The following is a 16,526-nucleotide window of genomic DNA, read 5'->3' on the forward strand; positions in this document are numbered from 1 at the left end:
TTTTTTTCCTTGTTTTTTTTCCCGCAGGATGATTATGTCCGTACCTGGGACGAGAATCAGGATTCCAATGACAGTAAGTCCTCTCTTAGTGCCAATTACGACTACATTCTGGACACGATTGAATTTAAATATCACATTATTCCTTGTTAAAGTGACAGAAATCCAATTGCTGGATTGTTACTTTTGTGCCGTCCCAATACCAAGCAGATAAATCTCACTTTTGCTAATTGAATGTTTATCCAGTGCATCGGGGTCTGATCCTGTGACAGACGTCTTTAGAGAACTCAAGTGCATTGCAGACTATTTTTATGTCCCTCATGAAGGCAGTGTAAGACAACCCATCCCCTCTCCCATGGCGTTATGTATTGATGTTAGGAAAGTGGACTTTGTGTCCTGTGCTGACGCCAAAAGGCAGCCATCCACGTTGCATGCTGAAGCATAGGCATTTCAAGGTGTACATAATGTTTTGGTGCCCATGTAGGGGACCATGTAGAGGACAGGCATGGGACATGTTCAAAAGCTCTCTTCACAGACTTCCATTGAATGTCAGTTGTTATTTATGTGGCTCCCATCCTCCTTATAGTGGTTTTTTTTTTTTATTAAATTAAGTCTATTTATGATACATTTTATATTAAATTAAGTCTATTTATGATACATTTTATATTGAACATTGTCTTGTTTATTTTTGGTTGAAAATATTTTGTGAAAACACTTCCTTTGTAATATTTTTCTTGCCTTTTTTTATTTTCTATCGCCTTCTTGTGATCCATAACAAATGTAAATCTTGCCGATATTATTTCAGATTCGCTATTTATACACACCTTCAATCACTGAACAAAGGCAAAAATATGTGATACGTCTGTGGTTTTCATCAACCTAAACAATGAAATATTAAAGGTGTGAAAAAAGGCAACCAGAAAAGGAATAACAGAGGGACTAAAGAAATGGATTGGACCATAAATAAATTATCAAGGATAAATTGTTAAACCAAGAGCAGCATTAAACTTTCAAATGCGAGATTCAGGACTGAAGTTTCACACAAGGCTAGTGCAGGAGTAAATGAGAGGCAGAGTGATACGGAGGTAAATAAATGGAAATTTGAATTACAACTTTCTTCACCAATGGAACAACACTCTTTAATTTAGACAATCTCATAAGCATTGTTAAAAAAGAAGTTTCTGTCAAACTATTTCTTTGGCGATGTTGACAATATTATTACTCAGCCATTATTTTTGTACTGACGGGTTGGCGCTCTACCTTCAGACATGAGGATCCTGCATCATTCTGTCGCAGTAGAGACAGGGCTATAGTGCTCCAGACTTACTGGCCTATGTACACTTCTACCATCACAACAAGGTCTAGTGGCCAACATGAGTTTTCTCTCCAGGGTGGCTGAATTTTGAGCTCAGCACAAGAGGTGAGGGGGCTTTTTTATGACATTTTTAAAATTGTTAATAGTAGTTGGACAAAAAATAAATGGAAATTAATTATCAACAGCTATTTCTGTCCTACCGCATCTGTGTAAGTTGTTTTTCATTTAAAAACGAAACTGAGACACTGTAGTCTACTCCTGCCAGATTAAAAAAAAAAAAAACCCTCTCAGAAAAGTCAGTTTTGTTTGTACCATATCACAAAGGAATAGTCGGCGTCACCAGAGAAACTGCAGAGAGAGTTTCTTCCAGATTACATGGCAATAGCGTTTATGGAAATTTCCACTTAGGCCAGAGTTTTTAAAAAGAATCATTTCAGTCTATAAAACCATGTTTGCGTGAATGAGAGGCTAAAATGTGTGGAAGTATCTGCGTTTCCTCTTGTGTGAAGAGGGTATCTTTTTTTTTTTAGGGAGAAATACCTTATTGTTGTGCCTTTAAACTGCTATGGACATAAACATTAGTGTGCTTTATTGATGTCAGCTTTATGTATTGTCCCTGTGAAGGCTTTTTCAATGAGTGTTCTGGGATCTCAGTCATAAAATGAAATATTGTGACTTTATTTACTGTGCCCTATATTTTATGATTTGTGTAAATCTGTTTGGTGGTTGTTTTTTGTTTGTGTTAACCCAAGGACAGGAATGCGTCATTCCTAGACGTCAAATCAAATAGGTGCTTCTTCTTTCCTAATTTGAAGTATGTGAGGTTGCACAATTTACTTATATATTTAAATGATGAATCTACAAAAGGGAGTTGGTGGCCTCAGTATTGCTCAGACGCTCTTTGCTTTATAGCATCAGACAGGCTGGTGCATTTCATGTTGAGGAGGTCACCTGCTTTCTGAGCTGATAGTGCAAATCGCATTAGATCTTTCTGCTGGTGAGGATCTCATGTGGCGCACTCACAGGAGATGCAGATTTGGCTCGGCATCAGCCCACCGGCGCTTTTCTTCCGCCTCCTCCACACTCTGCGTTTCAAGCCGGAGAACACAGAGCGCCTGTCTCTGATGTCCGCCTAGCTCCTGCCGTGACTCCTGCCTTAATTGAACAAACAAAGTTATGACACAGAGTCACGTCCTCCACTATTGTGGCTTGATTTAGAGCTTAAAGGAAGTCAGCGGAACATCTGAGTCCATTAGCACAATTTCCAAAGGCGTAATGAACGACTAATTACCGTCCCCATGAAAACCCAGGGGCAAAGTAAAAGCAGGAGGAGAGAGTGAGACAGTTATGAAGAATAATATGACTTGATTTAGTGTGAAGACTCTGTCAGCTGCATTCCACCTCTCAGTTCTGAGGTAGCTGGGTGAGTAGACACAGTGTGAAGGAAGGTGACAAGATGAAGACGTGTAAAGGAAGCCTGAGCCTTTTGTTTTCCGGATGAATAGGAGATGCATTAGTCTGAAAACATTTTGTTCATTCTTGTTATTACAACAAAAGCACAGGCTTGTGTCTTCTGCAATGGTAACCGTCTTAAAAAAACTGCTGACAGCCAAAATTAAGAATTCATTTTGATTTCCCTTGACCTATTAAGGTAGAAATTTCTGTTTCAAGTGGGACATTGTTTTTCGATCACTCCACTTGGAAGTGAATAACAATGCCACTGCGTATTTAAAGGTGCAAATATTGGCGAACATTTTAGCGCTAACTGCATTTGGAATGCTGAAGAAGAAGAAATTATTTATTATTTATTTATTTTGTGGTTTTACAACGTCACAATATTTTTGCTTCAGTTTAACTTTTTCTGACTATCGATCTTCTTTAAAGTGACTGATATATGAAGAGAAGACCAAATATTTGTCTCCACTATCAACAAGATGATCAATTACGTCATTATTATCTATGAATGGTAATGGTAATTGGTAATTGGTAATTTGATGAACACTTCAGACTTTACGATAAACTTCTTTTGTAAGTGCAGAAATAAATTAAATAAAATGTGAATAGTTTGATAATCCTTTGCCCCTGCTATTCATTATTTGTTTTAAATCCAAATGTATTCATTAGTTTGGATATTTTCACAATTTCATTATCATTATTTATTTGAATATCTTCTGTAGAAAGATTTCAAGGTCTGATTGACAATAGATCCTAGTTAGAACATGGAAAATAAACTAGGATGCATTTGCTTTTGTCAAAATCAATTTTACAAATTCAAGCACAGATAATCTCAAGATTTCCTTTTCCTTTTCTTCCTCCTTTCTGCATCTTATTCTGCCATTCTTCTTTCACAGATCACACCTGGCAGTCATCTCCACCCGTTACACCTGCATGTGCACTACCTCTCTTCACTTCAGTCAGTCTCTATTGGTCACTCTATATGACTGATCCCTAATACATTAACTCATCTGTTTTCACTTACAACTCACTTCAACTTCACTCGTCCAGCTGAATAGCTTTCATTTACACACTTGTATTCAGTCTTGCTTTTACTGAGCTTCAATCTCTCAGGCTCATACCTCCACCACTCCAGCTTCTCCTCCTACTAATCCTTGAACTCACTACATATCACTACATCATCTGGAAACATCGCAATCCATGTAGACTCCTCCCTTAACTCTGTAGCTATAGCTAAAAGACGGGGAGAACTGTTCCCTCATTAATACAGGGACTGTCACATGCTTCTGTGTTGCAGCTGAAAGTCTCATACAGCACGGCTCTGTTGTAGGCTTCTTTTGGCCTTATCTTTCTACTTCTGGAGTTTAAACATTACATCTTTTTTAACCCAAAATCAGATCAATCTATACAGTTTTGTCCTGGCTTATTTAAATCACATTTAGAAATCCAGAAGTGTTGCAGACCAAAGTTCTGTTCGTCTCCGACCCAGACAACAGAAGTTGATCATCTGATTTGGTGGCATTGGATGGAAATTTATGAGTCCTCACACACCTGTTCTCAGCTTTTATCAACATATAGGAGAGGTATACTTGCTTTATGTTATCTGCAGCCCTTTCTGAAGATTATCTTTTCTCTCCTTTCCAAAAGCTTTATCTCCCTTCCATGAGCCGCGTCCCGTTATGAGAGGCCTAATGAAGTGAGGCAGCAGAACAGAGCAGAATGGGCCAGACAGCCTTGTGATGTCTTCATTGTAGATCCCTTTATTCAGCCCAGAAAGAGATATTTAACCACCACGCACACACATCGTCGATCTCAACAGTTTTGCATTTAGGCACCACAGTGTTTGACTTCACTTCAGGCTGAGTTGGGGGAGACGTGGCGGGAGGGGTGGGGGCTGGATAATTCAGAGCAGCTCTCTCCATCGATTCGTCAATGCGGCAACCGCCTCTGTTCTGATTGAATCACCTCAGTCTTGAGACAGTGAACACAGCAGGAGATGTGTAATTTGGATATGTGAAAACAAGCACAGAGGCGCCTTTGCCCTCATCGTTTCACACTGGCACACTTCTACTTCTCTTGCTCACTGGACTAATGATTGGTCCATGTGCGCATTTGTGCAGCCGTTTGTGTCATAATTCTGCTATGTTAATGTCAAAATGCTGCCAACCCTCACTGACATCACTGCCGGGTTACAATTTAACACCAATTAGACTCAAAACGCTTTTGAAATGTAAAACTTTGTTGACCAAAAATAAAGTTGAGTTGATTCAAATCTAGGTCAGAAGTAACTAGTAACTAGTAACTTGTAATTGCTTGTTTTATAGTGCAGTTGCAGCTTAAATTGAAGCGAAACAAATGGCTGCCTTGGCTGCGTACTCTGCTCAATCACAGCTTTTGAAAAGACATATTTGTCAGCCCCATGACACCGTCTGTTGATAAAAGCGGACAGAAATAGAGTTTAACTATTTATCATAGGCAGGTTTTCAGAGCATTACCTTCTGCCAGAAGCTCAGTTGAGTTTCAATTCCCTGTTTTATATATTACTCAGTGTTGTTTGACCCACATTGACATTTTCGTCTGACCAAGAAAAGCCATGATAAATTGGTTTTCACATTGCAATGTCATTGATTTATTTGATATTCAAGCATCAGTATCCTCTTTTTTGAGTGTTTTGATAGACACATTATGTAGTTGTTTGACTTACTATCACACTGATTGCGGGTGAGACTCACATCCTGCTGAACTAACTGCGGTTGCCAGCTTCCCTTTCATTAAATAGACTTTTGAAAATCCTAAACTCAGACTGGCCTTTCCTCCTTCATAAGTGGATGTCAAACACAAAACACTTCAAACTGCAACTGTGACATGAATGTAATTTATTGATATGGCTTTGGCTCAGCCTCCTTTTGAATAGGAGCGTCTGTCCAGAGATTAGAGGCCAGGGTTTGGTTAGCAGTAAAAATAACTTTCAATTATTCAACAGTGAGAAAACATTGCGCTTGGATCAAATATAATTCTGGCCAGTCTTACGCATCACTGCCTTTTAGATTCATGAAATGGAAGGTAGTCTGGCTACAGCAGTTGGTCGGCTCGCAAGTGTCTGGTGTGAGCACAGAGCAGATGGTTTCCTGACTTTAGGGCAACATCCTTTGTTTTGTTTTTATGTTTGAATGTGTTTGACAAGTGTTACTAATGAGTTAAAGTTAAAAGGTTTTATTCCATTGTTGCTATTCAGTTGCTGGCATCCACTCGGCCTGCTGTTCCATAACGTTTTTTAGAATGTTCCAATGATTATTCTAAGTTCAGATGCAATATCACATAACATATCAAAGGAAAGACATTGCAGTGTCAAGTTCTCACTAATATGATCAACTAAACTTCAAGTTGTTTTTTATCAGCGACCATGCATACTCATATAACTGGAGTCACAGCCAGGTAACTTCTCACGCTGACCTTAGGGAAAGTGCATAATCTGTGAGTAAATATCCTTAATGATATTGTGAGTTAGTTGTTATTATAAACACAAATATTTAAAGTTATGTTTTTACTCAAACTTTGGCACAATTGTGTCAATTTAATAACACCAAATGGGCTTAATGCATCTCCTCCCCTGTACTCCTCCTATTTGACTGCTCTTCCCATCTGTGTGAAACTGGAATAAAAATCAACTTTAAATTTAAATCATTCAGTTTATATTTACAGGCCTAGTCACGAGCACTTCAGGTTGCCCTTTTTTGCCAGCGAACTGACAATGTCGTTCAGCTGTAGTGTCACTTCAAGAACTTTTTTTAACCTACATTTCAGACTCATCGTTCCCTGCGCTACAGTTGTAGAACCGCAGAAATGTTTTTTTTCTGTTATAGCTGAAGGTAAATTGAGCACTCATTCACTGAGTATTATGCAGTGAGGATGCTCTGACGGACAACATGGCGGTCATTTATCATAGCCGGCTGTGGATTTGACACGTTCAAATTAAGAGTGAATGTGGAAGTATTTTATGGATTTTTCAGCCGCCTGTTTTTCTATCCCACGACTAAATCGTGTCAGAATAATGGGGTGTTGAGTGGGCCAACAGCTGATAAGAAGGTCAATGATGAGGACATGCACTGAGCTCTGCTCCCAATTATCCTCAATCTGCCGAGCTAAACCTTCAGTAAATCTGTATTGGATTATATTGAGACTTTCGGAGCCAATTAGGGATAGTTGACTGCTACACACACAAACAGCAGAAGAGTGTCTCAGTCTGGGTTTGGACTAAACACAAAGGTAGATGAGAGCGATTTAGATGCATCGCTGGATGGCAGGGATTTCGGGAGAAAAGGTAAAGGGACGATATTCAACGTGAATACACATCGGCTATTTTCGATGCAGTGAAGGAGACACTCTCTGAAATGCCAGATTGAGCCGCAAATCACAGTCAACCCGAAACGATTCCTGGGCCACTGAGAGCCTGTTGCTATGGAAACATCATCATCACAGACACTGCTTTAATCCGTGGAATCCTGATAAGTTAACACACGGCTCAGGCAGCTACCTTATGCTTCTGCACCGGCAGTACAACACTGTGGCAGTATTGCAGTGGCTCACCACCAAACAAGATTTATTTACAAGTGTTTACATATTAGAAGGCAGGATTTTCTGCTCTCTGTAGTCGCATTTCTGGATTTGGGCCGCTGCACTCTTATTGTGTTAGAGGTGAAGCCGTGGATTATATCCAACCTGCGAGAAAATAAGCAACAAGAATGCGAATAAAAGACTCTGTTGTCTATACAATTAATGCCAAATGGGAAATGGGCTTCCAAGGACTTTTGACAGTCAGGATAGATGAGTATGGAACCAGGCATTAGTGTCTCTGAGCCACACTGTTTTTCTCCAGCAGAGCACTCAGTTATACAACCAGCTCAGCCATGACAGGGGCGGTGTATTGTTTTGGATTTGCTCCTCAAATCAGATATCGGAGGGTTTTCGCTTCAATAATCCTGTGACACAGTGGGCATTAATGTATTCAGCCGGGAAAGGTGATCCTGCAAAATTAGAACGCCGCCATAAAAGCAGATCACGCTGGTAGTTGGAGGATGGATAAACGAATGATACACAAGCCACAGCTGTTGATCGATACCGTAGATTATGAGATGAATGGTTTGAGTGAGGACCAAGGCTGCTGGGTGCAAACAGAGTGGGACATGTAGGTCATGGCTACAGGAAGCTTCCTGACAGGACTGACAAGTGTGAAGAGTGATAGGTGAGGAAAGGAGGTTTAAAGGTAGTGAAAGTTTCACCCTCCTTCAAGAGGACTTGTGTGCCTCATGTTGAAATGAAGAATAAGATTCTTTTATACACTGCTTTGTATTCCAAAGACAGCATGCGAGATGAACAGACAGATCAGTGCAGTGTCTTCGATCATCAGTCCGTCCTGGTGAAGCATGAGCTGCATAAGTCAAAGACATTCAGTTTACATTCTTGCCTTTAACAAAGTCCCTAGCTTTGAGCAGCAATCGGAATGTGAAGGTTTTTGCCCAAAAATGCAAAAATACAAATTTGAGTCACACCTCAGAGCTTTACTTATACGAGACATCATGAAACTATTTTCTTGTTTTGGCACAAACTGACACCTTCACCTATTAGAACTAGTCCTGGGCAGTATGGGGTCTATTGTCTACGATATTATCGTCAGAGTAATGCAAATGCTGTTGCGACATTAGCATGTTAATGTTGAGTAAAAATTATGTGATGTGATGTCATAACCTAAGCGTCCATCATAAAGAAGACTATGAGACTATGCAAATGCGCTGATGAATGGAAAATGAAGTTGAAAAAAAACATTGATGGAGGCACAAAAGATGCTGATCTGTGCACTTTACCAAGCAAAGTGCAAAGTTTAACCTCGTGCACAGGTTCAACTAAAATGTAGTAACTGGTATAGAACATGAAAAGTGTGAAATAGTGATTGATCGCTAACTGTTTTTAATGGAATCCCACTTCTATGCTTTCACAATGTTGAGTATTAGTACTACCAGGAAAACAACTACCAGGCAGTTTATACTTTTAATGTTTCTTGTCTGTTTGAATGTTGAGACTGGTAAATGATGAATTGTTCTAAACGGGTGTACTGGGAAGCAAGAACAGTTACACAGTAGTTTTGTGAAAATACATATATTGATTAAAAAAATGTTTAAAAAAAAAGTCCGTCGTAGTTAAAAATATAGAATATTATCATGAAGTACAAGTACAGGCACCACATGTTGCCCAGTTAGCATCCGTAAAATGGCTTGAATCATATGTTGTTATTGGAGTACATTCTGGTCAACTGAGATCATATTAATGTATCTTATTATAAACGTTTTCTTCATTGCGTTTCAACAGCGACCTGAACCATCAATTTTAAATTTGGAAAAATATCACCTGGCCTTCCAGTTACTACTTTTTCTCTCAAAAGCTACTGCATGTTTTCTTTCTCCTGTAGATGTGGACACCACCAAGGATCCTTGTCAGAAGGTCAAGTGCAGTCGACACAAAGTGTGCATTGCCCAAGGCTACCAGAGAGCAGTGTGCATCAACCGCAGAAAACTGGAGCACAGGTGAGAGTCTGTTGTGAAACAAGACATTCTTTAAACATAGCCTGAGGTCATCATGGTTGTTGGCTTGCTGTGGTATTATATACTTCCAGCACTGGTTAATGAAGAAGTGTCTTTGTGAGTTGTACGGCCACCTGCCGCTTAATGATGCGCTGACACACTGTGACAATGGCGAGGCGGGAGGGGGGTTGTTTGTGCAACCTTCATTTTGCCGCTCTGTCTCAGAGATGTCTGTCTTTGTGTGTGTGTGCCGTGTGTTTTTCAGACTCAAGCAGCCTGTTCTCAGGTCGTCTGATGGAAGTTGTCAGCCATGTCCCATCTCCTCTACTGGACCTGTGTGTGGTTCAGATGGACACAACTATGCTTCAAAGGTAAAGCGTTGCCGGCGGGTGGAAGGCAGGACACATTTCATGTTTGAGTAGTATGAGCTGTCTTTGACCTTAGCATCATGTGGCCCTTGAATTGTTGAGTTGTTTATCCTGTTGCCGTGCTGTGAGCAGAGGCAAACCGGAAACATTGTGGATGTCGACAACTAAACAAGGAATGTGCAAAGCGACCGAGGGCATGGCCAACTATTGAAAGACCAAAACTCATGCCAGAAAATGTCCACAAAGAAAAATCCACAGATGCAAGACAGGAGATCAAGCGTTTGGTTGCACCTTGTCAGGAGACAATGTGGCGACTTGTTCTGGGTCGGCACTCTTCAGAATGGGGGAATAGCTGCAGCTGAATCAGTCGGATTGGCTCCAACTCTGCTGATGCCATCTTCTGTCAGGGGGCTGGAGTTTCCATCCACTTGTTCTTATTCGAATTTGTACATGAATAAACACTAGTAATTTTGAAAAAGGCTTTTTTACACTTGGAGGGGATAGATTTGTCTGCAGAATAATTCAAGGAAATTACTTTTTTTCTATGGGAACAGCTTTTGCAGCCAGGCAATGACTGGACTGGGTATCACGTATATGTATGTGTTGTGCTCCAAAAAAATGGTGGGAGACGATTAAGTGACTTTTTCTGGAGTTGATCAAAGAAGCTAACATTGATTCTATTATGAATTACGAAAATTGTCAGCCGAGTCGTTTGTTATGTGGCAGAAAGACACTCTATGATGACGTCATCTCATGGCACACTCTCATCACAAAATAATTTCTTTTTGCGCATTTTCGCAAAAAAATGTCAAAACATTCAGATGGAAACTTGACTATTGAAGAAACGAGAATCGTACAATTAACCAGAAAATTTTGAGAAATTATATTATGTAAAGTGACTTCACAATGTTAATAAATAGTGTACAGCGGTCCTCATAATACACTGTTGAAATAAAAGCAAATATATATGTTCTTATCTAATCTGAACTAAGTTAAATGATAATCATATTGATAGTATTGGCAATAGTTTGTCGTACTTTATTTGTCATGTTTTTACTTTTATTTATAATGTTTACATAATTAACATTTGAGCACCAAAAGTCCAACTCATTCAAGTTCGACCTATTGCTGCTTAAATTAAAGCAAAAGATGCCCACAATGATCAGAGAGCCAGCAGGTGATGTACAATGTGACTCTGGCATTGGGACATCTGCAGTGGTGTGGAGACTCTCGGGGACCAAGAGCAGTGATGTATGGCCTCAGACAGACCAGCGGTCGCTCGCCGTGACAGAAGTCTGTGCTTATTGATTTATGCTCCATCTCTTGAATCTTGACCTTGTGCACAAGCGGAGGTCGACAAGGACAATTCAGAAGTCTGCAATTTGAATGAACAGTCGGACGCCTCATGAATATTTGATATTGTTGAACCAACAACTAATTTTATTTCACCTTTAAGTCCCCTTGTTGGTCTCTGTCTGTGTTTAACCTATATATGTATGTGTGTGCTGCAGTGCAAGTTGGAGCAGCAAGCGTGTCTCACTGGAAAGACTCTCACCCTCAAATGTTCAGGTCTGTGTCCTTGTCCGACGGCGGCCACTGCGTCCAAGGAGAGTAAACACGGTAAGCCCATATACACATATACACCCAACCATAAGGGTAAAATATCGACATGTAAAGTCTATCTTAACATACGACCTTGTGAAAGAACCGGGCTCATCTCTCCATGTGGTCACAGATAGCTGTACAGGACAGGATCTGGCTGATCTTGGGGAGCGGCTGAGGGACTGGTTCCAGCTCCTGCAGAGTAACGCCAAGCAGAACAACAACACTAAAGCTGGAGCCCGGAGCACCACAGTCTACACCACATCAGGTAGATAAACTCTTCAACGCTGCCATTTTCATTCACAATTCTAACATAAACAATGACATTTTTTGAGCAAATTCTTAGTTTACTTTGTGAAATTAGTTTGTAAGGCTGATTAAATAGCAAGTTGGTTTGGTATTGTCAAGCTTTTATCTCATCTGCACTGGCTCAGACTCGACACACACCAACCAACACAATTACAGGCTTGAATGTAAATAAAACTTATTTATAGAGCTTCTTAATCAGGTCAGACATTATTCATTAGCTCACCACTGTGCTCACTTTGAAAGAGCTCCAACACAGGTTTAATGTGCATCAATAGGAGGGCAATTAATTTACCCATGGGGTCCCATTTAAAACTCTTACTGGGGGTCTGGCAGCGCTCGACAATTGAATCAAGGTTTTAATTGATAATTTTACTTTTAATTTGAAAGTAAACATCAGCTCTGAAAGTAAATGTTATGTAAAATAAACTTAATTAAAAAGAAAGAGGTACTCAGCGCCTTAACCCGAATTATTTATCAAAATTGTGTGGGTTCTGATATTATGTTGAGTTATTGTCATTGTTGTAACAGTTTCAATAGAAAAAAAGATTTAAAACAACTGGAGTTTTTAACTGTATAACTTGGTATGAACTCTGCAATGATGAGAACAAGCTAACTGACTTGATAAATGTAAACTTGGAGCTAATCTACATAATTACAACAGCACTATAACATTTACTAGACTTGTATTATTCAGTTTTTCTGCCAGTTTTTAAGTGTAGTGCTCAGGTATTTTTAGCTAGTGTGAGTAGTACTGAGCAGCCTTTCATTTTTCCTTTCTCTCTCACCGATAGTCATAGCATGAGTTTGAGTGTGACTCATGTTAAAAATATGACACTACAACTGGTGTTAAAACTGAAATGAAATACGTAATAAACCAGCACATTGAGATGTGATGTCTGTTTGTCTCACTGCCTCCAAGTAATGTCATTGCTGTGTATTTCTTAAATGATATTTTTCCCTCAGTATGCTTCTATGCCGTCGGAAAGCTGTGGTTTCCTGCTTTCTGAAACTTTAATGTTTAATTTGCACAGATTGTTCAGGAGTTACTGGGCTGTAGAGTCAGCACAACTCTTGAACCATGTGGTAGTGCTACGCTGGTAAATCTGCTCTGTGTTTGGGAAGTTCAGTGGTGCTGTCGTAATGAGTTATATGCAGATGGTGTTTTGATGTTTTGGATTGGATCAATCTTCCAGGGGTTATGGTACTTTGAATGTGAAAAATTGTGAAAAAGGCGGCTTATTAAAGGTATACACTGACCTAAAGTCTTCTTTGTGCTGCTGTATTTGTTATCCAAAGAAAATCCAAACTTTGTTTCAAATGTCATACAAGTGTTTCCTGTTATCCAGGTGAAAGTTTTCACTTATTTTTGCTGTTCGCTGTGGCAACATACTTGAAATGTCTCTGTGTTGCAGTGCTGGATCGCAGCCTGGTGGCAAGTTGCAAGGACTCCATCGGCTGGATGTTTTCCAAGCTGGACACCAACAATGACCTGTACCTGGACCAAGCTGAGCTGGCCGCCATCAACCTGGACAAGTACGAGATCTGCATCCGCCCCTTCTTCAACTCCTGCGACTCGTACAGGGACGGCAAGGTGTCCACAGCGGAGTGGTGCCTGTGCTTCTGGAGAGAGAGTGAGTTTTCTGTGACGGACGTCAGCCACACGTATTCACACGCTCGTGCGCTGACATATTCCCCTGAGGTGCCGGCATTCAGACTCTCAGAAAGCCACCTCTTGTGTTGTTGTCACTATTTGTCTTTCCACTCATCCATCGGTTTCCCTGCGGTGTGAAATGGTCACCACGAGGCTCTAAAAAACATTGTGCTGCTTGTTGACAGAACTGTTGTCCCACTGCTCTCACAGAGATTGTCTGTCAGCAGCCGAGCCCAGACTTCTTGGTTCTGGCCCCCAGCTCATACCCTGAAGGCTTTCAGACAATAACAACTGAATGATTCTGTTTGAAATTGGATTCTCTATTGTAGTAAACAGAAAATCCAGCTTGTTAAAATACAATTTTGGACAATGTTGTTGCACACGCATGTTCTTGATAGCACACCAAGACCAACAAATCCTGGTAAATGAATCATGTGCCTGCATTTTGGCAAACTGTGCCGCACGCTGAAATAAACATCTTTCAGTTGCAAACTCAGTGATGTATATCTGAGAGTTTGCTCTGAGCTGCTTGAGAAGATGTTGTTTAAAATTAAATTGAGCCCGTGGCCTGATTCAGAGCTCTTCTCATGTGTTCTTCAGAGCCGCCCTGCCTGGCTGAACTTGAGAGGATCCAAGTGCTCGATGGCGGTAAAAGAAAGTTTGGTGAGTCTCTACATAAGAGGATTTCAACCCAAATGGATCTTTTTCCTTGGCAGGCCTTTTTAATCAAACAGATCCCGAGCAGGAGGCGTGGATTACTTCCTGATCAGCCGTGTGGATTAGATTTGATACTGACAGACGGCAGGAAAAGTTGTGCGCGTGTGTCTGTGTGTGTGTGTGCAAATGCGTGCCTGCAGATTTTTAGAGAGCTGACTGGGCTCTGATTCAGGACTCTCCAAGGACACGGAATGGCAAATGGCCATTTGATGTCCCCTGAAGCAAGTGTGTTGTTTTTCTGGCACCATTTCAGTTTGACATTCCGTTCCCCCGGTTCGTATTATTAACAGTTTCCAGCCCCAAAACGCTCCAATGTCCACGTCACCGATTTCTTTCTGTTTTGTCATATACAAGCAAGCGATCGCAAATCTAAAATTTACACTGGCTTTGCCAGCCAGCTGGCAGCTAGCTGATTGTGCACCTTCCGAGTCATCAGAAAATCACTTCACCTGCATGAATGGCAACTCAAATCAGAAAGCATCTCCATCACAACTCTAGTCTGCGTCGCTATGGATCCAGCTGAAGAGTTCTGGCTGATTTTTTGACAACTGAAGCAAGTTTAGGTTTTCTTTGCACAATCTGTAATGACGATTGGAGGGCATTTTATTGCATCATCATTAATAGATGAAGATGGTGCAATAAAAATAGATATAGACAGATCTAGAGCTACAATAGATTATATACTAGTTACCTGGATATAACTTCAGTTCTATGAGTGCATGCAAAGCCCTCATGATCATACATTTCAAAACTTTTTGTGTTATTATTTGGTTAGTAATTACAAAATGTATTACATGGGAAAACATTTATTTATTTATGTTATTCTATTTTATTCATGAACGGTTTGTTCTAATCTAATTTGAGTTCCAAAAAATGAGGATGACAGCACGTGTGACAGTCATATGTGAGTTTGAGAGCACTGGACCTGTCATAGGATTAATATGACAGCTTCTTTTTCACTCTTTTTGTTGTTATTATTGCTATTCATGAGGTTAATATATCTGTGTGTGTCATGTATGATAGTTAATAATTTGTATTCACATTGGTTAAAATCAGGATTGGAAATAGCAGTTGACTGTGTTCAACAGCGATGTGATAGGATCAGCATATTTTTAAGGAATATGAAGTGTGTAGGTAATATTGTGCTGTTAAGGCACTGAAATTCATGTGTCTGTGAGATTAAAAGTAATTTTAGCGGTGCCTTTTCATTAGCACGGCCGATGCTTGTGAGTCAGTGTGCTGATAAATATGGCACAGATTGTCTGGTGAGTCCCTGACGCTGAAGTGCTGCTGCCTCTCAGAACATATTTGTATTCATCATGGTATGCGGAACTGGCAGCCACACATGCTGGAAACATTACAGACCCACTCGGGCACAGATCCATGTGTGATGAACCAGCATGCTGGATATGTTAATCTGCTCGCCACACTCAAACCCCGGTGTTCACGTTCCAGGTCGGTTCATCCCAAACTGCGACGAGGACGGCTACTACAGGAAGCAGCAGTGCGACCGGGGCGAGTGCTGGTGCGTCGATCAAAATGGAGGAGAGGTAGCCGGCTCCCGGATTCTCGGCAAACCAGATTGCGGTAAGAACCACGGTCGTCGATGCTTCAACGGCGAAATAAAAGTGACTTGAGCGACAAACAAGTCCCCTGTGGACCGGCCCCCATCTCCACTGCACACCCACCAGTCTCCCTGCACAAGGCCTCCTTTATTTAAATGACTGCAACATAATTCACTGCAGGAGCCACATTCATGCGTCCGGAGTCATTTGCATTCCAAAGTGCCGTTGTCGCCGAGTGAAAAGTCTTTCAAGATAAATGAGGTCTGGTCTGTCTGAACCTGCGCCTGATAACAACTGCTCCCCTCACAAGATTTGGAAATTACCATTAAAATCCAATGTCAAACACTTGCCCTTCATTTAGCTTCAATCAGCAGCCTGGGATTTAATGGGTTTAAGGCGCAGTGTTTTGAATTCGTCGTCATGTTGGTTGACCATCATTTGGGTTTGTAAAACACATTTTCAACCAGATCTGTTAAACCAGGTGACTTGTTGTAGTCACATCCAGCATTGGAATCATCATTCAGCATGTGTCAAACATAAGATCTGGGGGCCAAGCCTGGCCCACCCAGTCATCTTCTGTGGCCTGCAAGAGCTCTCAATATTCAAGGTTGGCTGTGTGCCTGTATACTTCTAATGTGTGGTGGTACTGTCATTTATTTAGCCCCCAACATATTATTACACATGAATTATTAGGGGTTTTGACTAGGAGTGGGATTCGATTAAAAAAGAATGGAGTTTATTAGAATTTTTGATTAATTAATCTCAATTAATCGCAGTTTAATGGTGGAATAATATTTGCCACATTTTTCAATTTATATGAATTTGGTGTATGACTGAATCAAATGATGGACCCATTCATACATTTAAACAACAAAATATTGTTTATTTTGCATCAGTTTGACAATAGCACAATAAATCACGATGGTGGCTATAGTCAAGTTTTTATATCACCTTATTTAAACATGAAAATAT

The 16,526-nt window shown here is 40.5% G+C and overlaps 1 protein-coding gene across 1 annotated transcript in view; it reads left to right on the forward strand.

The window, feature by feature from the left end:
* spock2 (SPARC (osteonectin), cwcv and kazal like domains proteoglycan 2) overlaps positions 1-16,526 on the forward strand; it is a 28,753-nt gene that overhangs the window by 10,933 nt on the left and 1,294 nt on the right. Inside the window, exons 2-9 of the mRNA XM_053875633.1 lie at positions 28-73; positions 9,231-9,345; positions 9,608-9,713; positions 11,222-11,330; positions 11,446-11,580; positions 13,034-13,252; positions 13,873-13,935; positions 15,445-15,576. Of these exons, the coding sequence (XP_053731608.1) occupies positions 28-73; positions 9,231-9,345; positions 9,608-9,713; positions 11,222-11,330; positions 11,446-11,580; positions 13,034-13,252; positions 13,873-13,935; positions 15,445-15,576 (925 nt within the window). The remainder of the gene's footprint in view (positions 1-27; positions 74-9,230; positions 9,346-9,607; positions 9,714-11,221; positions 11,331-11,445; positions 11,581-13,033; positions 13,253-13,872; positions 13,936-15,444; positions 15,577-16,526) is intronic.

Source organism: Synchiropus splendidus, chromosome 9, assembly GCF_027744825.2.
Source record: "Synchiropus splendidus isolate RoL2022-P1 chromosome 9, RoL_Sspl_1.0, whole genome shotgun sequence".
Classification (NCBI taxonomy): Eukaryota; Metazoa; Chordata; class Actinopteri; order Syngnathiformes; family Callionymidae; genus Synchiropus; species Synchiropus splendidus.